Genomic DNA, 24385 nt, shown 5'->3' with positions numbered 1-24385 from the left:
TTCAGTAATGCAACTTACCGTATTTTTCGCCCTATAAGACGCACCTAGGTTTTTGAGGAGGAAAATAAGAAAAAAAATTTTTTTTAACCAAAAGGTGTGCTTTTGGTGGGTTTCGAACAAATGGTGGTCTGTGCATGACACTACTATGGGGATCTGTGGATGGCACTGTTATGGGGGGGATCTGTGGATGGCACTGTTATGGGGGGATCTGTGGATGGCACTGTTATGGGGGGATCTGTGGATGGCACTGTTATGGGGGGATCTGAGGGGGGCACTGTTATGGGGGGGGGAATCTGAGGGGGGATCTGTGGATGGCACTGTTATGGGGGGGTGATCTGTGGATGGCACTGTTATGGGGGGTGATCTGTGGAATTGGATGCCACTGTTATGGGAGGGGGTGATCTGTGGATGGCACTGTTATGAAGGGGGGGGGGGTGATCTGTGGATGGCACTGTTATGGGGGGTGATCTGTGGATGGCACTGTTATGGGGGGTGATCTGTGTATGGCACTGTTATGGGGGGGTGATCTGTGGATGGCACTGTTATGGAGGGGGATCTGTGGATGGCACTGTTATGGGGGGTGGATCTGTGGATGGCACTGCTATATATGTGTCACCCACAGATCCCCCACCCCATAACAGTGCCATCCACATATCCCCCACCCCATAATAGTGGCATCCACAGATCACCCCCCATAACAGTGCCATACACAGATCACCCCCCCATAACAGTGCCATCCACAGATCTCCCCCCCCCATAACAGTGTCATCCACATATCCCCCACCCCATAATAGTGGCATCCACAGATGCCCTAATATACCGGAGCTACGGTAAACCTGTGGAGAGACGGTGTCATGCAAATGCGGCGGGGGCGGTGCGGTCACTGTACTCCGGCCCTACCGCGGCGCTCACTCACTGCTTTATTGCCTAAACCTTTTATAATAATAGCTTTCATTGAAGTTCCGATCCCCAGCCTCATCTGTACTACTTACTAAATGTCCTGTAGCAGGCAGAGCAGGGCGGGCGGCCGGCCGGAACTCACTGATGTCACGTGCCTGCGCCGCCTACTTTATGAATGAAGTAGGCGGCGCAGGCACGTGATGTCAGTGAGTTACGGCCGGCCGCCTGCCCTGCTCTGCCTGCTACAGGACATTTAGCAAGTAGTACAGATGGGGCTGGGGATCGGAACTTCAATGAAAGCTATTATTATAAAAGGTTTAGGTAATAAAGCAGTGAGTGAGCGGTGGGGCCGGAGTACAGTGACCGCACCGGCCCCACCACATTTGCATGACACCGGCCCCTCCTCCCTCCCCCCTCCAGCTGATACATCGCAGTCTGCGATGTAAAATGACAGCATTCGCCCCATAAGACGCAGGGGCATTTTTCCCCCACTTTTGGGGGGGGGGGGAAAGTGCGTCTTATGGGGCGAAAAATACGGTAAAAGGTGAAACTAACATGTGAGAGAGACTCATTACATGCAAAGCGAGATATTTCAAGCCTTTATTTGTTATAATTTGGATGATTATGGCTTACAGTTTATGAAACCCCAAAGTCACAATTTTGAGGTACCCTTTGCTCGGGGGGTATGGATTAATTAGCTGACTAGAGTGTGACACTTTGAGCCTAGAATATTGAACCTTTTCACAAAATTCTAATTTTAAGTTGCATTAATGCAATTCCGTTTAAGTTGCATTACTGAAATAAATGGACTTTTGCACGATATCCTAATTTTTCGAGTTTCACCTGTAGACTTCAATGTTAAAAAAAAATGTACTTGTCACTCTCTCCGTTTTGTTTTGTTTTTTGCAGACAAAAAAGAGCAGTCTATCACACGTCTGTGTCTGGCAAAAAAACTGTGACAGTTACCTTTTTAACACTGAGGTCTATAGAAAATGGGTGGCATACATTGTTTGTGGCAGGGCCGGTACAAGGCAGGGGCCGAAGGAGCGGGTGCCCTGGGCGCTACCATTTGCGGACAGGAGGGGGGCGCAGGTGAAGTGCCAGCAGTGTACAGCTTCACTGTACCACATTAGCCAAGCGCCACTTGCTGTGCTTGCTGTGCTGAGTGCGCTCCTGCACCCGCCTACACCGTCCACACCAGCCATGTCAGCGCTGCTCCTTCTCTCCCCCTATGAATTTTGTGCCGACTGCGCTCCTGGCTCGGGCTCCCTTTCCTCCTCTGCGTTTCCTCGCCCCCCCCCCCCCATGGAGGATTCATTTGGTTGATACCACCGGCGTGCGCCGTGTGACGTCACGCGGCTCACGCCGGAGGCGAGGTGTGAGGTGAGAGAGGGAGGACTCGCGCAGCCTACAGGGAGCTGTGTCGGCGCGTGAAGAACAAGCCACGAGGAGCCTGCCTTCACTAGCTGCTACTCACACACAGACTGTAAAAAGTAAGAAAATAATGTAATACAAATAACAAACTAATTTTTTTCTTAAAAACGGGGGGGGGGGGGGGGGGGGCGCAGTTTGCCATCTTCGCCCTGGGCACCAAATGGCCTTGTCCCAGCCCTGGTTTGTGGTATCTGTTAAACAGATCTACTAAGAGGATGATAGAAACCTGATGTAGATTCAGCCACGGGCCTTTGGGTCCTCTCAGGGCAGAGGGTCCAGAGCTTGCTCTACAGTTATGACCTCAATAGATATACAGATAGATATAATTTTTTTTATATTAGGGAAATAGCAGCATCCTCGCTTTTCACAGTGATCATCTTTTCATGTATTACTATTAGTGACACAACCGTAAGGAGTATTTCTAACACCTGTCTAAGAAAACACTGGGAAAATATCTCTTAACCTAAAAATTCAATATATTTCCATTAAAGGCAACATTAATATGGAGAGGCTCGGATACTGACACAGGACAGATCACTGGGGGGTGGACAGTAAAGTGAGAAGATGCAGACCACTGATGTGAGGTCAATGAAAGTCCACTCCCCAGTGGAAGCGGAGGGTCAGTGACAGTGTGCAGAGCTATAGGGACTGTACACACACAGCAGAGGGGAGCAGATTAACAATATACAGAGCGCTGCAGGGACTTCTGCCACAACTTCTTACAAGCTGCAGGGGGACAAGGCCTCCAGAAATCCCAGAGAAGAAAGGAAGAAGACCCATCTACTGGTCTTACTGGAATAGGATGCTACAGCAGTCCTGCACAAATCTCTTTAATATTTTGCTACCAATGTATCACTCCATAGTGATACATTGTAACCAGCCGGCAGAGAGATGTGTACAGATGCTGTTGATGTGTTCTGCTCACAGAGGATTGTCTACACCGGTTACAGTTGTATCAGTTTCTCAGATATATGCACTAGTTTTCAACATGTTTTTTCATTCATTGACAGCAAAAAAAATAAAAAATCTTGCTAATGGTCAGCAAGTACAACATAAAGTACATTGGTCGACCTCTTCATTTTAATAGCGATTTTTTTTATTTTTATAAATTGCATATAAAATGTATATGTCCTAGTTTCCCTACAAAAGCATCTAAATTAGGCTACTTTCACACTAGCGTTCGGGTGTCCGCTCGTGCGCACCGTTTGAAGGGGCTCACGAGCGGCCCCGAACGCATCCGTCTGGCCCTAATGCATTCTCAGTGGACGCGGATCCGCTGAGAATGCATCCGCCTGCCAGCGTTCAGCCTCCGCTCCGCTCAGTGAGTGGACACCTGAACGCTGCTTGCAGCGTTCGGGTGTCCGCCTGGCCGTGCGGAGGCGAGCGGATCCGTCCAGACTTATAATGGAAGTCAATGGGGACGGATCCGCTTGAAGATGACACAATATGGCTCAATCTTCAAGCGGATCCGTTCCCCATTGACTTTCAATGTAAAGTCTGAACGGATCCGCTCAGACAACTTTCACACTTAGAAAATTTTCTAAGTTTTAATGCAGACGCATCCGTTCTGAACGGATGCGAACGTTTGCATTATCGGAGCGGATCCGTCTGATGAAACATCAGACGGATCCGCTCCGAACGCTAGTGTGAAAGTAGCCTAAGCCAGGCATGAACTCCTGTCCTGTCCCATGAATACATTTTTTTAAGATATTTGAAATTAAGACTTAAGGGCCTCTGTCAGCAGATTTGTACCTATGACACTGGCTGACCTGTTACATGTGCACTTGGCCGCTGAAGGCATCTGTGTTGGTCCAATGGTCATATGTGTCCACATTGCTGAGAAAAATTATGCTTAATATATGCAATTGAGCCTGTAGGAGCAATAGGGGCGTTGTCGTTACACCCAGAGGCTCTGCTCTCTCTGCAACTGCCACTTCTTTTGCACTTTGTTTGACAGGGCTAGACGGTGAAAATGTAAACCCGCCTGGCCCTGTCAAAGTGCAGAGGGCATGGCAGTTTCAGAGAAAGTCTAGCCTCTAGGTGTAACGGCAACGCCCCCATTGCTCCTAGAGGCTCATTTGCATATATGAAAACCAAATTTTTCTCAGTAATGCGGGCACATATGACCATGGGACCAACACAGATGCCTTGGGCAGCCAAGCGCACATGTAACAGGTCAGCCAGTGTCATAGGTACAAATCTACCGACAGATGCCCTTTAAGCAGAACCCAAACTTTTGCTTACAACACTCCACATAATATGTGCAGAAGTCAATGGACTATAAATGTGAAGTCTGTCAAGCATATACAAATGAAATGCGCTATTAACAGAAGGCAGACAATGAGAACATTCAAGCAAATGTAGCAGAGCCAGCGCGTTGCACGGTATAGAGTTACAATAAAGCTGTCCTTACAATGAAGATATGATTTGTATATTCCGGGACATCAGGCAGAATTTCAAGTAGGGTCAAGTAGGATATAACAACTTTTCATGCCAGTACAATCTCTTACCCAAAAAGATAAGTCCATGAGTTGTTCTCTTGTGTGAAGTCTTGTGATAGTCTATTCAGCTGGTATTTGGGTGGGTTTATCACACACAACCCTCTAGAATGTCGCCAGCACTAATTTCGCTGGGATATCCGCAGCAGACTCTGCAGGGGAAATGTAGTATTGCATGGCAGTCACTGAGAAAGATGGCTCGAATCTGCCAGAACAAGAGGTGCCCTTGTAGAGTGGCTTTCCATTCACGCTCATACAACAGGTCCATTTGTTCTAATAGGACATATAAGCAGGGTTTGTCTTCATGAGACAACCCCTTTAATTTGTCCTATAGCTGGAAAAGAGCTGGGTGAAAATCATAACCCAGTACCCATGTATCACCAGCTTCCCATAGACGCTAATAGCATATAATTCTGCATTGTTACGTAGAGTTACAACCACTATCAGTCTCCACTGACATTTCACTTGTGAACCTGGAAGATCACGGATGAACTGTTCTATAGGTCTTGTCCAGGTAGAAGAACAGTCCAGGTAGAAGAACAGGCACAACAAATGGGAATATAGGGTGGTTTCATACATAGCGGCCCACATGTCAATACACCTACATTTTGGCAGGAATTTCACCAAAATGTGGCACAATTTGATGCATCTAGGTTTAGAAAAATCACCTGTTCCTATTCTGACAGGGCACGGCTTAACTGAAAGGGGTGTGGCTTCAAATGAAGAGGTGTGGTCTAATAATGCAATATTTAGCCCCAAATTCTGGTATAAAATTCTGTCTTAGCTTAAGCCTACCAACAGTTTGATATAAACAAATTTCCCTGCACAAATTTACAGGATCATCCAGACATCCAAACTGATAATCTGGCGCTGAGACTTCTAAGATAAAATCCACGGTTCTATTGTATCATAGTGTTAAAAAGTCAGAGGTCAGAGTCAGAGTTTTCTACTGTGATAAATCTTGTGCATGTCTAGACAACCTAAGTTTACATCTATAGGGTTAGTAAGGGCTGTATTACATCAACAGATTATCTGACCAATATCTGTCCAATCAGACCAATAGTTGGTGTGTATAACAAAAGATCTGTGTGTGTAATAGGCCATCTGACCAATGATTGGCCAGAAAATCTGTCAGATAATTTGTTGGTGTAATACAACCCTAAATCTGCCTTGTGTTTTGTGGTTTTTTTTCCCTTTGGGGTGGGGGAAATGTGTTTGTAGGGCAGTTTTTCTTGCAATTCCTTGAGCCAAAGCCATAAGTGGATTTAAAAGGAAGGGGAAGTGAAAGGAAGGACTTAACCAGACCATAGTTATCAGTCAAACACATACACATGCATGCTTGGCTCAGCTGGGCATGCATATGTCCTAGTTGGGGAGAGTGCTGTTGCCAGAGACCTCTGGCAGCATATTACCTCCTCAAGAACAAAAGGATTGGGCCAATCCTTATCTCCCCCAAATCTGCCTTTGTAAAGAGTCAGGAGGACTGCCTACAATTACATGGGCGGCCAATCTTGCTGAAATCAGTGGAGTTTGCTGACATTTATCTAAAGTGTATGGCCAGCTTTATACTTCTTGCTGGATCAACTTCTGGCTGTAGCTCAAAAAATTGCATTAAAAACTGCAGAAACATGTGAATACATCCTGAGATTATTTTTATGTACATGTGCAGCGAGCTTAGCCCCTGAGGAGCTGATGCAAAGAATGTTGCTTTCTGGGGATCGGTGCAGTGAAAGTGTAGTTTGAAGAATCAGGCCAGGAGTAAACATTCACTCTTTACTTTGTGCAAAATATAATGTGGCACATTCAGCAGCAGTGAAAATGAAGTGTAGTTTCTCTGGCACCAGATAAGCAGGTATGGTGGAGAGTTGGATGACATAGGTTGGCACTAGCAAACACTGGTGGAAACAGGTGTCCACTGTAGTACAGGCTTGCTGTTAGTCTAGCTTAGGTGGTGGTGTCTGAGCTGTTGTCCTACACTTTGCAGCAGTGTCGGCAAAGCTGGATTTCGCTAATCACTCTGCTGTCCTTTCTCTTTGATGCTTTCTTGAAGCTGAATTTTCTGATCTCTATGGAGTGTTGGTCTCACAGGGGAATAAGATACAGTTCCTGGGAGTAGGAGCTCTGACATTTGCTTCCTCACTCCCCCACTATCATTAAATCACCTCGCCCTTCTCTAGCTGAACTGGAATTCCCTCTCCTGGCAGGGAGCAGGAACAGCCCACTTGTACCAAGAGAGGAGGAACAGGGTGATTAGCCCTGTTCCTGCCAACCATGACCTCCTCTTGTTGGAACACATGACCAATAAAAGAAAAAATGCATAACATTTCAATAGATACAAACATTTGCAGGTACCCCCAAATTTGGGGTATTGCACATGAACCCTAATATTACATTGTAACTGTAATGTGCCTTCCAAGTCGTGCATGTGTTTTCTACAGTTTCCCCCATTGACGTCAATGAGTAAAAATGACTCAGAAATGCCAGAGACTGGGCATACTGTAGCTCCAAAATACCCCATGGGCCCTAAAATGCACCGTAGAAAATCTTAATATCTTCCATTTGTTAAAAGAAAAAGTCTTTGCACTTAAAGGGGTTGTGTCAAGCTTCAAAGCTATCCACAGGATCGGCAAATAAGTAACTGATCAATGGGTGTTCAACCGCTGGGACCCTCACAGATCATGAGAACGAGTGTCCCTAATGGCGCAGCAGGTTGAACTCATTCATTCTCTAGGGGACTATTGTAAATAGGTGAGCACTGTACGTGGCTATATCTGGCAGTCCCAAAGAATAAATGGAACAGCATGCTCGACCAGCTATTCCATTAGGGTCAGACCTCCAGTCCCAGTGGTCAGAGCCCCACCAATTCGTGAGTTATCCCCTATTCTGTGGACACGGATAACTTTAGAACTCGCCACAATTCCTTTAAGGACCCTTTTACAAGGCCATAGGATCAGGCAGGTACAAACGCTTGTTCCAGATAATTGCCCAGATGTGCCGTCAATCATCTGACAAACAAGCAAAGGCACTGAATACCCACATTTGTCTGCAGCAGATGACCCTGTGCAAATAGAGATGTGCTGCCGTTGAGCAGTGAACCTGTATGGGGATAAACAATCGCAGCAATTATCATTCATCCCCATATAGCAGCAATCATTGCTGCATGTAAATGCAACTACCGAGCCGACATGAAACGAGGCAGGGCCCTAACATATCGCATTTTTCCTTGTCTTATCAGCTTAAAAATAAAATGTGCTGAAACGTGAGAAACAGCTATACTCAGTAACATCACCAGTAAAGTAAACTAACTATAGAACTAGAGAATGTATGGGGTTAGCAATGGGTTGGAGAAGCAGGTCATAGGTCTGCATCCTGTCATTTATAACCTGCCACCCCCACAACGATAAGAGTAGATACAGGGAAAACATAGGAGTCATTTATTATAATATTATCAGATTTGGCTATGCTCACACATTTGCAGTGTACATTTCCTACTGTCAGTATGTGCTAGCATACCTTTTGTTTTTTTATTGCACAAAGTAGTTGATGCAGTTCCACACAGAGGCACCCAGTAAAAAAAACTAAAAAATACACCATGCAGTTTTATAATGGGAACCTGTGGGCATCTTAAAGACTATGGATACCTTTTGAGGCATTTTTTTTATGATTGCATTTTATTCATTTTGGGCAAAAAAAAAAAATCTATAAAAAAAATCTATAAAAAAACTAATTTCTGCCGTTTTTGAGTTACAGGGGTTAAAACTCAGTCTGTTTGTAGAGTATCACTTCTTAGACCCGTCAGCTGACGGCTCATATAGTTAAACTTTTATCAAACTGATAAGAAAGAATATGGCTTAAATTAGTGTTTGTGAGGTCAGGGGATCAGAGATAAGGCTGAGCCGACAGCTGATGGGACTGAGAAGTGATTCTCTGCACAGACCAATTTTTAAACCCTGTATCTCCAAAATGGCTGAAAATTGTTAATAAAGACCAAACTAAAAACTATTTTTAGCCCAAAATGAGTAAAATGCAACCATAAAAAATTGCCCCGAAGGTGTCCACAGCATTCAATCCACTTTATGCCTATCCACTGGCATGCACTAGACTTTCATTGGAGGTGTACATAAGGAAATACTATCTAATTATACCTCTCATGGAAAGATTAAATGTGGTGTCAGTATGGCCTTATTGTTACAGGGGTTTAAAGCAGGATCTTGGACGATTATCTCCTGTAATACATGATTATTACTGCAGATAAGGAGTCTGCATTGCTTCTTATTTTCCCACCGCCCCGTTCACCCTCTGCTAGGGCTTAAAGCTGTGCTGAAATACATTGTCAGGACTGCTGTGCATGCGCACATGAGTCCTCTCTATTATGTTAGCACAGCAGTCTGGACTGTGTATTTCTGCACAGTTTTGAGTGCTGACAGCCGTGGAACAGGTGGCAGCGGGAAAATAAAAAATACAAGATGGTGATCTGGACTTCTTATGTACGGTATTACTCATGTATTACTGCAGGATTATGGTGACAAATTCCCTTTAAAGAGGTTTTTCGAGATTTTTAAACTGATGACCTATCCTCAGGATAGGTCATCAGCTGTCTGAGCAGGCTGTGAGCGCCGCGGCCTACTCTCTGCTTTTCCTAGGACATGTGATGAAACGTTCCAAGGAGAAGCTCAGCCCCCGATAGAAGTGAATGGGGCTGAACTGCGATACCAAGCACAGCCGCTATACAACGTACGGCGGTGTGCTTGGTAAGCACAGAGACGACCGCGGACCCCCCGATCAGATACTGATGACCTATCTTGAGAATAGGTCATCAGAATGAAAATCTCTGAAAACCCTGTTAAGTCCTTGCACGTGCTATGATTCTGATTTCACCTAGTGGCAGAGGTTGTGTGTAGATGACTCAACGCGATAGTGACTAAATGACACTATCTATGATCGAGAGAGGTTTTCTTATGAAAATGTATGTAACCTAGTTATTATGATACTTTTCGTTTCAGCTCCTCTCCATTTCAAGATATGGTTGCTGTCAGTGAATGGAAAACTGCTTGTTACAAGTGACGGCTCATTACAAGAGATTGCTCTGATGCATGTGTCCTTTGGACATGATCAGGTTTTTAGTCTCTGGATATAACTAGTGTTGACTTTGATCTAAATCTCATGTAAAATTCAATTTGCCGAATTTCCTCTTACTTCGTGGTAGCGAATCGATTTTCCCTGAATGGTGGTAAAAATAAAAATAAATCATACTTAACTCCTCTGTTTGAGCACGAAGAGACGGCCGCCACCATCTTGATTGAAGATCTTGCACGAAATCCCATGTGCGGTGACACCCATCATCACGGGCCGCGCAAGATTTCCTGCTAGATCTCCAATCAAGGCGGTGGCCACTTTCGTGATCAAACAGACAAACGGAGGAGGTAAGTATGATTTATTTTTATTTTTTTTATTTTACACTGTCTTATTACTGTCAGATGCCGCAATCATCTATTAACGCGGCATCTGAGGGGTACAATGACATGGGGGATGGCACAATCGCCGCTCCCTGTCACTGCACCCACTACTTACAAATAAATGCGCTTCGTGACCAAGTGTCTAATCGGTCGATCCACACAACTTGGGGACAGTTAAAGGGGTGATCCGAGCCTGCAAATGCCCCACCATATGCCCCCGCCCCTCATACTGATTCTACCTACCTGGCTCCCCACGTCGCTCCTGGTCCCAGCACGGCAGCCGCTGCTTCTCCCAGTGCGCAGATTAAAACATCCGGTGTCGGGAGGGGGCAGGCAGTGACAGGGACGAGGATCCCTAGCATTGCAGGTGACGCGGGTGAGTCCCGGAAAACCCCTTTAAGCCAATTTATCAAAATTTCTACATGCATAGAATAAAAGGCATAGATCTACCTAGAAGAAACTAAAGTCTACATTCGTTTTTTGGGGAGGTAGCTGTTATTACAATATAAATGATATCCATAGAAGTAATAGACCTATAATGCATTCTCTAGGAAAGTCAACTCCGGGAACAGCAGACTATCTCATCTACTCACAACCTTCTGCCAGGAGTGTTTACAGAGGAAAGACAAGAAGCTTAACATGACGCAAGGTTTTATGTAGGATGATGGAAACTTGTGTATATACAGGGGCTGCCACCGAACCTCGCTCCTTCCTGAAGAACCCCTACAAAAACGTCACTGACCGCAATGGCTTTCTAAGTATACACACGAAATAGCAGAGGGTAAGCCAAAAACAGGGGCCTTCAGTTCTTTCTCAGCTTTCTGAATGCTCCACATTTTTGAATCATACACCCACCAGGATAGAGCTTCTCCATCCACATTCTTGTTATTCATATTTATGAGCCGGAGGGATTATTAAAAAGGCCTCTCTGTGTAAGATGTTTATGTCAGGCATCTGGATAAGAACAAAGTGAGCGCTAGAAAAATATTCCTAATAAAAAAAGTACACAGCTCCGCTGCAGCAGGGATTAGGAATTTATCCCATTATCCGAGGCCACATCTGTGTTCATCCTGGAATTTAATATCATCAATATCAGATCTCTGAGGGTTGGACACCCAGCATCCACACCAATCAGCTGTTTTGTGGAGTCCCCGTTGCCAGAAACTATACAGTGGACTGAGCCGGGAGCACAAGGACCTGTCCACGGCGTAGTGGTCATGCCGGGTACTGCAGCACAGTTCTCATTCAAGTGACGACACGGGAAACTACACAGCGGACAGAGCCTTCCATCCGTTGTATGGTTTCCAGTGCCCCAAACATCTCATTGGTAGGTCACAGGGAGCAGGCAGTTCCGAGAACAGCCCCCGGGGGCCTTTATCGGGCTGTTCTCGGAACTGCCTGCTCCCGGTGACTGCGTTTTTTTTCAGACCGGCTCCCGGCACAGGCACAGGTAAGGGCTTACCTGTGCATCGCCAGACGGGTGAGTCTAAAGATGGCAGCCCGCATGTGTTCGCTGGCGAACGCTGCGAATTGACCATCACTGCCCACCAATCTAAGGCCTCTTTCACACGGGCGTGTCCGGATTAAGGTCCGGATGCGTCCCGGTGCATTGCGGCAAACTCACGCGAGTAGGAACGCAATTGCAGTCAGTTTTGACTGCGATTGCGTTCCGATGTTCAGTTTTTATCGCGCAGGTGCAATGTGTTTTGCACGCGCGTGATAAAAAAACCGACTGTGGTACCCAGACCCGAACTTCTTCACAGAAGTTCAGGTTTGGGTCAGTTGTAGTGCAGATTGTATTATTTCCCCTTATAACATGGTTAGAAGGGAAAATAATAGCATTCTGAATACAGAATACATAGTACAATAGGGCTGGAGGGGTTAAAAAAAATATATATATAATTTAACTCACCTTAATCCACTTGTTCGCGCAGCCGGCATCTCTTCTGTCTTCATCTGTGAGCAATAGGACCTTTGATGACGTCACTACGTTCATCACATGGTCCATCACATGATCCATCACCATGGTGATGGATCATGTGATGAGCGTAGTGACGTCATCAAAGGTCCTATTGCTCACAGATAAAGACAGAAGAGATGCCGGCTGCGCGAACAAGTCGATTAAGGTGAGTTAAATTTTTTTATTTCTTTTTTTAACCCCTCCAGCCCTATTTTACTATGCATTCTGTATTCAGAATGCTATTATTTTCCCTTCTAACCATGTTATAAGGGGAAATAATACAATCTGCACTACAACTGACCCAAACCTGAACTTCTGTGAAGTTCGGGTCACCGGATTACTCGCCCGTGTGAAAGGGGCCTAATACTGATGACTAGAGATGAGCGAAGTTGTGAAAAATACAATTCAGCAGCTTTGCCAAAGTTTGCCAAGAAATTTGATTCGCTACGAATTAATTTGTCACAAATCTCTATAAATCAGCTATGCTCAGGCCTCTCAGCCTTAGGGCCCATTCAAACGGCCGTAGTGCCTTGCAGATCTGCAAAACACGGATACCGGCCATGTGCGTTCCGCAATTTAAGGACCGCACATGGCCGCAAACATAATAGAAAATGACTATTCTTGTCCGCGATTGCAGACAAGAATAGGACATCTTTTCTGCGGAGCCGCGGTACGGAATAACGGATGCGGACAGCACACGGTGTGCTGTCTGCATCTTTTGAGGGCCCATAGAAATGAATGGATCCGCAGACCTTCCGCAAAATTGCGGAACGGGTGCGGATCCGTTCATACGGCCGTGTGAATGAGCCCTTAGGGTATGGCTACACAGGTAGGTTTCAGCCATGCTGCGGTGAACTGCGGCCAATTAGCCTACAGATGCCTTTCATGTAATAATGAAGAACGCACTGTATAGTCCTTTTTAATTGTTAATAACTGCGCAGCACCTTTAAACAGGGGCTGTTGCTGGTATGGGGTTTGGCTGGTTAGGTGGCACAATTTTCTGGCATACCCACTTCTCTCTGTCCTACAGGTGGGAGCCCTTCTCTTGCCATTTGCTTTTCCTCCTTTTCCACATCATCTAATATGTGGTCTACATAGAGAAGTAAGGGCCCCATAGCAAGGATCAAACCAGGCCCCCCACACAGGATAGAAGGGTTTCCGCCTAATCCCCTTTCAAAGACCCTTGGGCAATTTTTTTTCCACTGCCTCATTTGCTAAAAGTTGTTTCTTTAGAGTCCTGACAAAGTTTTCACCCCCAGTAGAAGAGGGGATGATCCCAACTGGGTCCCCTCTTGCCCTGGGCCCCATAGCAGTCGCATGGTCTGCCGCTATGGTAGTTACGCCCCTGGATGGGAATATGTCATCAGGAACATCCAGTTTCTCCTCTGCATCTTGCTGACTTTTCTAGGACATGGAGACTTTGAAGGATGATTGGGAAGAAGTAAATCCAAAAGATGAGGATAGTCATCATTACGACCTCCCCCCCCTAAGGGGTGCAGCCTGGATGGTATTGGTTAGTATGCTGGCAAAGGAATAATAAATGCTTCCATCTTATTGGTATTGAATTACATATCTTAGTTTATGGCTGATGTAGGAATAAGTAAATGTAGGAATAAATAAATAAAACTGACGCAGCATAAGTCTCTCCGCACTCTCCCTGTAGTCTCCCTGCACTCTCCCCGTAGTCTCCCTGCACTCTCCCTGCACTCTCCCTGTATTCTCCCTGCACTCTCTCTGCACTCTCCCTGCACTCTCCCTGCACTCTCCCTGTATTCTCCCTGCACTCTCCCTGTATTCTCCCTGCACTCTCTCTGCACTCTCCCTGCACTCTCCCTGCACTCTCTCTCTCCAATATTCTTCTATCAATTGTTTTCAGAAACACTGTCTCCAGCACATGAGCACTTGCCACGCCTCTCCCTATGCTCAGCTCACAGGACAATGGCGGAGACCGCACAGGATTGAGGGTTTCATAGGGCTGTGATATCACAGAGGATCGCTATCTGTGGATTGGCTGACTGCATGACATTATGGGTGATCTTGCGTTCCCAAGCTTGTCTCCTCTACACTTAGTTTTGTAACATGTGCAGCCACCATTTTAGGAAAACCTGATTCATTACCACGTATCACAAGGAAATTCAGATTCACTGTTTTAGGAAAACTTTGGACCGAATTTTGCTTCGAATGCTTCACTTTACTCAACACTACTGATGAGCTATCCTGAGGACAGGTCCTCAATATCTAAAGGTGGATTGACCTGAGTCAATTATCGGGCAGATTATCGGGAACGACCATTCCTGTGAAAGCTTGTTCCCAACAATCTGTCAGTGTAAATGTGCCGCCGATCACAAGATGAATGAACGGTGATCCTGTCGCTCGTGCAGGCACCACCGATCATGGCTTCTGGGCAGTAGTTTGTGCGGTCTAAACAGCAATCTGCTGCTCAGAAACCGTTATTCTGTATGGGGACAAGTAATAGCAATCCCTCGTCCTCATACTGTGAAGGAGATTGCTTCATGTAAATGCAGAGGTCTCCTTCACTGAGCGAGCAGCTGACTGTCGAAAGGAACGCTTGTTTCCTGAGAATCGGCTGCTACATTGTGCAGTGTAAACCCACCTTAAGTGCAAGAAAACCCCTTTAACCTTTTAAGGACCTCCGCCGTACATGTACGGCGGAGGTCCAGTCCCCAAACATGGCGCCCGCTCGCACATGCAGTGGGCTCCATAGCTGCCGGGTTTCTGCAATTTTAAATAGCAGAGACCTGCAGTACATGTATATGCGATCAGCCATAAGGCTGATCTCATACATTTTCCCTTTCAGTTGCCATGGTTAAATGTAACCACTGCATCTGCGCATTCCGGAAGCGGAGGTCACGCACTTCCGCTCCAGTAACAGCGTTCCCCGGCAGAGATCGAGGAACCTGTTACCTTGCGCTAATAGGCTAAAGCCTCAAGCAGGCTTCAGAGCCTATTAGATGACTATACCAATACAGGCCACTAGGTGGCAGCATTGTATTGGTATGGTGCAAATGAGGTGTTCAATGATGTCTATATAGACATCAATAAACACAATAGGCAATCTAATGATTGCCAGTTATAATCAACCAAGGTGACTTAAATAAAAGTAATAAAAAGTTTTTACAAATATAAAAAAAAAAAAAAGTTCAAATCACCCCCCTTTCCTTAAAATAAAAATAAAAATACTTTAATAAAAAAAAATAAACATCATGGGCATCGCCACGTGCAAAAATGCCCATACAATTAAAATATAACAATATTAATGGCATACGGCAAATGGCGTAACAGGAAAAAAAAATGCCAATTTGCCATTTTTTGTCACTTTAACTACCCAATATTTTTTTTTATAAAAAGTGATGACAAAGTCGCACACACTTCAAATTGGTATCACTGAAAAGAACTGATCGTCCCGCAAAAAATTAGCCCTCACACAGCCTCATACACATAACTACAAAAAAGTTATAGGGGTCAGAATATGGTTCTAAAAAAAAATTTCCTCAAAGGTTTAATTTTTTTTTTCAGTAGTAAAACGCAAATAAAATTATACAAGTGTGGTATCGTTGTAACCGTACTGACTTGGAGAATGAAGATAACAGGTAAATTTTACTGCATAGTGTACAATGTAAAAAAATAAAATAAAAACCTGTATCAGAATTACGTTTTTTCCCAATTCTACCCCATTTGGAATTTTTTCCCGCTTCCTACTACATGGTATGCAACCGTAAATGGTGCCATTATAAAGTACAACTTGTCCCGCAAAAATTAATTGCCAATAAAACAAAACATCATGGTCCCGGTTGGGAAGTATTGATGAAATCCCAAAATGAATGGGTGACACTGTAAAAAAGGTTGGATCCCATCATTGAACCCGGAAGCAAATATGGAATGAACAAATCATGAAGTTGAAACATTATCAAGAAATAATAATGTCATAGTCAAGGTCCATAGATTTTTTGGGGGGCTTGTGTGGGTTACTTGACTATATCCACACATAGACTGGTCACTTCTCCAGTCTATGGCTGGATGAGTTGGATGGTTATGTTTCAGAGCTGATATCCTGTGGCTATGCCTTAAATGTTTGGGATAGGAGCCCCCTTTAAGAACACACCAGGACCTTTGGAGCTATGTTTCTTTCACATGAGATGCAAAGGTTGGGGAGCTTTGGTGGCCTACAATTTTTATAAAAACACTCCCGTTCCAGCACTGCTCTTATTTGTACCTCCTGCTCCTTGTCAACATGGTGGAAGTGTGAGCTCTCAACCAATCATCTGCCGCAGTGGAACCATCTCAGCCTTTGATTGGCTGGGAAGTCAAATTTCAATGTCAGGTGAGACCAGGAAGTAGAGATCGGTGGAGGACGGGAAGTGTAGGAGAGGGAGCTGCACTGGATCAGGAAGGGGAGCTCAACTTCTTCTATTATGTGTAAAACGTTCTGAACCTTTTTTTTTTACTTTTAAGTGGTGGGACAACCCCTTGAAAGAGTTAAGTAGGGTGTAAAAGTTCATTTCGTTAAATAGTACAGTCAGTTTTGCTGAGATCTTCATGTCTAATTGCATCCTCCATCCTCCCGAACCCCCTTGTGCCGATACACTGCTCAGTCATGTGACACAGGATGTTGCATCACTTCTTATTATCTCATGAGGACACAACCCCGTGGCTGCAGGGGCAAAGCCAGCAACTCACCCAGGGGGAATTTAAAGTGGCCCCTATGTTGTAGCTGGGTTACTGCCCCAGCAAAACCAAATACCACAGTGCAGCACAAAACACTGCCACCCCACTGTAGCATCCAACTGTATCACCATCCCGAGGACAGTTACAAAGTTGAATTTAGGAGGGCCCCTGCGGTCACTGGCCAGATGCAAAAGTACCTGATGCTCCTAGCGTTAATTAATGCTGATAGGATCAGATGTACCCAGCCAGCGGCCGTGAAGTAGACAAAGTTGAAACAAGGCACTTACCAATGTATTGTAATTGTCCATATTGTCTCTTTTGCTGGCTGGATTCATTTTCCCATCACATTATACACTGCTCATATCCAGGGGTTACGACCACCCTGCAATCCAGCAGCGGTGGTCGACTGCACACTATAGGAAAAAGCACCAGCCTATGTGCATTCCCATGGTTCCAGCCACAAGAGAAGCCAGTGCTTTTTCCTACAGTGTGCAAGCACGACCACTGCTGCTGGATTGCAGGGTGGTCGTAACCCCTGGATATGAGCAGTGTATAATATGATAGAGAAATGAATCCAGCCAGCAAAGGAAGCAATATGGACAATCACAGTGCATTAGTAAGTGCCTTGTATTAACTTTCTCTACATGATAAATGCCACTTGTTGCTGTGACACAACCCCTTTAATAGTGTATGGGATGCTTTTTAATTTTGCTACTTTCCCGGAGAACCCCTTTAATATGTTCTGTTAGATTTTTAATTATAATTAGAGATGAGCAAATATAAACTCAGCCTTACAGGTCGATGTTAGCGTTAAGAAGAAGCGCACTCCTTTTACACCGTCGTCAGCTGATTCCACATAGATGTCTACAGAACCTGTTCTATCAAACGCTTATACAAGTAGAGCCCCCCGACAGAGTGGAGAGGGTGTCAGCAGTAAGTTTGTGTTGACATCACTGATTATTTTGTCCTTCCTCTGATCCGTTAGAACAGTAACCCCCCAAAAAATGATCCTGTCTGTTGAGAATCCACCTTCACTCGGTCAGCATTTGGTCAGTAATCCATCAGTATTGCTAATGCCAAAAAAACAGGACACGTGAAGGAAATATTTGCATGTCTTCTGTGTTTTGTACCCACTCCTGCTTTTGGCTTCCAAATCATAAGCTAATTCTGATAGGACCATACAGGCCTTACAGCTGCTACACAGACAGGATCCGTTGTGCGTCTAATTTTTCCTTCCTTCTGACAGATCAGAAGAAGGGTCAAATAAATAGTGCAAGGTGACATAGTGTGGAAGTGGCAGAAGCATGAGGAGACCACAGAGTGGCAAGGTGACTTAGTGTGGAGGTGACAGCAGCAGCAGCAGCATGAGGAGACCACAGAGTGGCAAGGTGACATAGTGTGGAGGTGGCAGCAGCAGCAGCATGAGGGGGCCAGAGAGTGGCACAATGACAGAGTGGAGGTGGCAGCAGCAGCAGCATGAGGAGGCCACAGAGTGGCAAGGTGACATAGTGTGCAGGTGGCAGCAGCATGAGGAGACCACAGAGTGGCAAGGTGACATAGTGTGGAGGTGGCAGCAGCAGCTTGAGGAGGCCACAGAGTGGCAAGTTGACATAGTGTGGCGGTGGCAGCAGCAAGAGGAGACCACAGAGTGGCAAGGTGACATAGTGTGGAGGTGGCAGAAGCAGCAGCATGAGGAGACCACAGAGTGACCCGGTGACAGAGTGGGGAGGTGGGTGGCAATAACAGTACCCGCTGACGATGGTGGGTGTAAGAAGGAGAACTTGGCATCAGATGTGTGGCATCAGGCGGGTGGCAGCATCAGAATAGTAGCTGAGGCAGGTAGCCAGAAGATACCGGTCTCTTTTGTCAAGGTTTGGGTGAGGCAGCATGGATGATCTAATCTGATGCATCAGGCATTGGTGGGTGGAAATCCTGGCTGATCCACGCCTGATTCATCTTGACAAAGGTCAGTCTCTCCACATTTTGTGTGGACAGGCGAGTTGTCCTTGGATTAGCTATGGACCCCGCCGAACTAAACACCCGCTCTGATGCCACACTACTGGCCGGGCAGGACAGCTTTTCCAGGGCAAACTTGGCCAGTTACTCCCACAAATCCAGTTTGGCTGCCTAGTAGTCCAGTGGATCTTCAGTGACGGCTGGTAGGATGCCCTCCAAGTATGCCACCACCTGCTGATTAAGGTTCTGCTCTATGTCTAGCAGCTGGTGAGTAGTTTCTTCACTATGCTGGAGAAGAAAGTTGCTCATCAGCGACTCTAGACTCAGGCTGCCATGGCAGTGGAACGTGAGCGCAGAGGGCCCCCGGTCAGACCTGCGAGAGGATGGACGGTGGCGCAGATAGGCAGCGGCCAACTGACTACATAGGATGTCTCTATAGTAGTTCAGTTTGTCCTCCCTCTGTAAAAAAAAGGCCCCCATTTTGGACCGGTAGCAAGGGTCTAACATGGTGGAGAGCCAGTAGTCATCCCTCTGCCGGATGGTGACAATTCGGCTGTCACTACGCAAGCAAGTGAGCATGCAGCGGGCCTTTTGCGCAAGTGACTCGGAGGGACTCCCTGCCTCTATCTCCACTGCATACTGCCATGGTGTGTCTGAATCATCTGCCTCATCTTCCTCATCTCCCTCTTGCTCCTCTGGCTGCTCCTGCTCCTCCTCTCCTGTCACCTGTGTAGAAAAAACACCCATTTCGCTAAACATTGCTTGTGCTTCAATCTCCTCCTCCTCCTGCTCCTCCAGTTCAGCCCCCACAGGGCTCATTAGGCCGTGAGATGTAGGCGCCTTTCTCTGTTCGTACAGTTGGTCCAACATATGGAGGGTGGAATTTCAACGGGTGGAAACTTCGCATATCAGCCTATGTCGGGGGATGCCGTTCTGCCACTGTAGCTCATGGAGGTTGTGCTTGGCGCTGTACGAGTGGCTGAAGTGCATGCAAAGTTTCTTCATTTTTAGGAGTTGGAGTTTTGCCACAGCTGGAGAGCCTCAGGTTGACCATCCCTGCATTAGATCAAACGCATCCATACACATTAGATGGGAGTCATTTATCAAACTGGTGTAAAGTAGAACTGGCTCAGTTGCCCATAGCAACCAATCAGATTCCACATTTAATTTTGGACAGCTCCTTTGGAAAATGAAAGAAGGAATCTGATTGGTTACTAAGGGCAACTAAGGCTACGTTCACACTAGCGTTTTTTGCTGGATCCGTCATGGTTCAGCAAAAACGCTTCTGTTACTGATAATACAACCGTCGGCATCCGTTATGAACGGATCCGGTTGTATTATCTCTAACATAGCCAAGACGGATCTGTCATGAACTCCATTGAAAGTCAATAGGGGAACGGATCCGTTTTCTATTGTGTCAGATTGTGTAAGAGTTAAACGGATTGACTTGCATTGTGGGTCATGACGGATCCGTTTTGCTCCGCATCCCAGGACTTAAAGCAAACCGCAACATGCTGCGGTTTGCTCTCCAGTATGAGAACTGAACGGAATGCATTTTGGAGCACTCCGTTCTGTTCAGTTATATTTGACAATTCATTGTCAATTCAGTTACAAACTGACAATGAATGGGGACAAAACGGAAGCGTTTTTTTTTTCCCGGTATTGAGACCCTATGACGGATCTCAATACTGGAAAAAAGAAACGTTAGTGTGAAAGTAGCCTAAGGGTACTTTCCAACTTGCATTAGTGGATTCCGGCAGAAAGTTCCATTGCCGGAACTTCTTGCCGGATCCGGAAATCCGTATGCATACGGATAGCATTTGTTTGACAAATGCAATGAAATACCGGATCCGTCTCTCCGGTGTCATCCGGAAAAACGGGTCCGGTATTTATTTTTGTCACATTTTTAAAGGTTTGCGCATGCGCAGACCGGGAAACCGGATCCGGTTTTCCAGAACACTTGGTATCGGATCCTGCATTAATACATTCCAATGGCAATTGTTCTGGAATGCTGCGGTATTTTCTCCGGCCAAATACCGTAAGAGGGACTGAACTGATGTATCCTGAACGGAATGCTTTCTATTCAGAATGCATTAGGATTCTGACGGAACTCAATACCGGAAAACTTTAACGCTAGTGTGAAATGTGAAAGTACCCTTAGCCAGTTCTACTTTACACCAGTTTGATAAACGACCCCAATGTGTTTATTCACATCCCCACCTATCCCTTGGTTGAACCTGATGGACTTATGTTTTTTTTACCTTATTAACTATGTAACTATATGTCGGCACACCTACTCATTTCAGCTGACCATCTAATGTGTATGGGGTATGCCGACTCTCCCCCGACACCGAGGTCGGAGGAATCAGAATCAGGCATGTTGGATTTCAACTGCCCGATCTTTTCGCTCTCAGAGGATAAGCCGCTGACAGAGGTGGGCTGGCAGTGACTTTCTTCTTTCTTCCCATACGTACGCATGCTCGGCCAAGCTGAGCATGCATACGTACGGCAGGATCGGGAGAGATCGCTGTGCCATACATATACAGCACAGTACATATACAATTATCTCATGTAACACCTATGACCAAAAGAAAACTTCTGCTATGACCACAACCATCTCCACACGGGAAGTCGTATTTTATCTGCTTTGTCCTAAATGGAAAATTCTTGCTGATTGTGAGGAAATTTTAGGACCAAAAATGACTCCAGTTATCTGACTGATAAGGCCGAGCTGAAATGCACGAACACTGTCCGCGGGGCGGCCGCAGCGGATCGCGGACCCATTCACTTTAATGAGTCCGCGATCCGGCCGTTCCGCAAAAAGATAGGACATGTTCTATCTTTTTGCGGAACGGAAGTACGGGACGAAACCCAACGGAAGCACTCCGTATTGCTTCCGTAGGGTTCCGTTCCGCATCTCCGTTCCATTGAAGTGAATGTGTCCACATCCGTGATGCGGAATACACACGGAACGGTGCCCGTATATTGCGGATCCGCAAATACGGTCCGCAATACGGCAACGGGAAACCTACGGTCGTGTGCAGGAGGCCTAAAACAGATTTTTATTGGTTATCGCCAGTTACTCAGCAATTATTATTGGTTGGACTGGCTAAATTATCACCTGCGAGTCGGGGGGGAAGGGGGGCCGTGGGGGCACAGACCAGCCCCCACCAGAATGCGTTAGCTCCTCCACTACACCCCAGTAGTCGTCAGTGCACGAAACGCTTGGTGTAGTGGAGACAGCATCATCCATGACCTGGCACTTGGGCTCCAGCGCAGGAATTTATTGAGGACGCAGAATGATGCTATGAGGAAGAATTACTAAACTGATTCGAAACGCGTCAGCCCGTGCCGCCTTACTAAACGCTACATTTTCTTTTTACTGGAATCTGCTGTATTATGGATGACGAAAGTAATTAACGACATACATTATGCCATACACTGATGTAGCAGAGCTGAATGCCATAAAAACTGTTGATTTTATGTAGTAGGTTTACTTGCAGTCCTATGGAAAACACAGAATTTCATGCACAGTCCATGTAACATCCAATTCTTGCCATTCCCTCTCCTCCTCAGAACTTGTCAGCATTAAACAGGTTAAAATTAGGAGTTAGTTCTTATTGGCAGAGGTGCCAAGCTGTACCTCAGTCAGATGCATCGTCCTCCTGGCACGACCAGTCCCCTGTCCCTCCAACTCACAGCTCCCCGCACAGCCCATGCAGGACACAAGCCACCACGCAGCAGTGCGACACAGCAGAGCCGTGTGTGTGTGTGTGTGCTAGATGTGCTGCGAGCAGAGGGCAGAGCTCCTCCTGGGGGCGGTCTAGAGGCGCAGTCACCTCATTACAGCCTGATGTGTAGCAGTCACTGGAATAAAGCTATCCTTTTGTACTATCAGGGTTGTCATGTGTTAGTATGACAGATGTAGCAGAGCTGAGGTTGTTATTTAAAGGGACCACGTGCTTTAGAGCTAGCTTTTCGTCCAACGCTTGACATCTCAGAGCACTAAGATGGCATCAAAATTCCCAAAACACTAGGAAATCTGCCCCACAGTTTTTGATGCATTATATTTAGCCAAAGATAGAAGAAAAAAAAAGAAAAAGAAAAAAAGGAATGTGGACAGGCGAATACATTTATATTAATGTATTTAGCACATTTTATAGCAGACACAGTACTTGAGACAAAGTTTAAAGTAACACAATTTTTGGGGTCATTTATCAAAATGGTGTAAAGTAGAACTGGCTTAGTTGCCCAAAGCAACCAATCAGATTCCTCCTTTCATTTTCCAAATGAACTGTCCAAAATGAAAGGTGGAATCTGATTGGTTGCTATGGGCAACTAAGCCAGTTCTACTTTACACCATTTTGATAAATGACCCCATTTATTCTGAGTGGGTCTACAAGCATAATGGTTACAAACGGGGCACTGAGCTTGGTGGTTACAGTCCACAATTGGGCACACAGCTTGTTGGCTTTTAGTATTGACACACAGCTCGGCCAGTGGTGGCATCAAGTAATGGCACACAACTTAGTAGTTACAGCCTCTACTAGGCATACAACTTGGCCATACTTTTTTAGTCACGGGCAGCACGACCGCCATCCATCCAGAAATATAGGCACACAGGAAGTGGTCCACAACCATTTATGGTCCCCTAGGCCCCCTATTAATTTGGCTATAGCTGCCTATTGACTTGAGGGTATACAGCAGCTACATAAAATGACTTTGACCATGTGGTAAAAACACTGCTGGAAACGCACAGTGAGTGATATAGTTATTGGAAGTGCAATTTATACAAGTGAAATGCACAGTAAATAACACCACAAAAGCACAGCAAACCTGGTAAAACTGCAGAGCATTTTTAAACGCTTTCAATGCAATTTTTATTGCGTGTATAAAAATATCTAAATCTGCCCTTACATAGCTGTCAGCAAAAAGTAAACGTAAGGCCTCATGCACACGACTGTATGTATTTTGCGGTCCGCAAAAAACGGATCTGCAAAAAATACGGATGACGTCTGTGTGCATTCCGTATTTTGCGGAACGGAACAGCTTGTCCCTAATAGAACAGTCCTATCCTTGTCTATAATGCGGACGATTAAGGGTCCATTCACATGTCCATAGTGTATTGCAGATCAGCAAATTGCGGATCCGCAATACACCCGTCCGGCACCCCATTAGAACTGCCTATTCTTGTCCGCAATTGCGGACAAGAATAGGACATGTTCTATTTTTTTCCGGAGCTGCGGACCAGAAGATCGGGGGCGCGCTCCGGAAATGCTCTCCGCATAGTGTGCTCTCCGCATCTCTTCCGACCCCATAGAGAATGAATGGGTCCGCACCAGTTCCGCACAATTGCAGAGCGGGTGCGGACAACACTTGCAGACGTGTGAATGGAGCCTAATAGGACATGTTCTATTTTTTTGCAGAACGGAAATATGGAAACGGAATGCACACAGAGTCACTTCCATTTTTTTTGCGGACCCATTGAAATGAAT

The 24385-nt window shown here is 45.7% G+C and overlaps 1 protein-coding gene across 1 annotated transcript in view; it reads right to left on the bottom strand.

Annotated features, from left to right (window-relative positions):
* Nucleotides 1-22650, bottom strand: part of TNS2 (tensin 2) — a 186609-nt gene extending 163959 nt beyond the window's left edge. Inside the window, exon 1 of the mRNA XM_040425785.1 lies at nucleotides 22534-22650. Coding sequence (XP_040281719.1) covers nucleotides 22534-22608 — 75 coding nt within the window. The 5' untranslated portion in view covers nucleotides 22609-22650. The remainder of the gene's footprint in view (nucleotides 1-22533) is intronic.
* Between the last annotated feature and the right edge of the window lie 1735 nt (nucleotides 22651-24385).

This window comes from Bufo bufo, chromosome 3, assembly GCF_905171765.1.
Source record: "Bufo bufo chromosome 3, aBufBuf1.1, whole genome shotgun sequence".
In the NCBI taxonomy this organism is placed as follows: domain Eukaryota; kingdom Metazoa; phylum Chordata; class Amphibia; order Anura; family Bufonidae; genus Bufo; species Bufo bufo.
The sequence above is the reverse complement of the archived record's forward strand: the minus strand, read 5'-3'. Positions and strand labels throughout refer to the sequence as shown.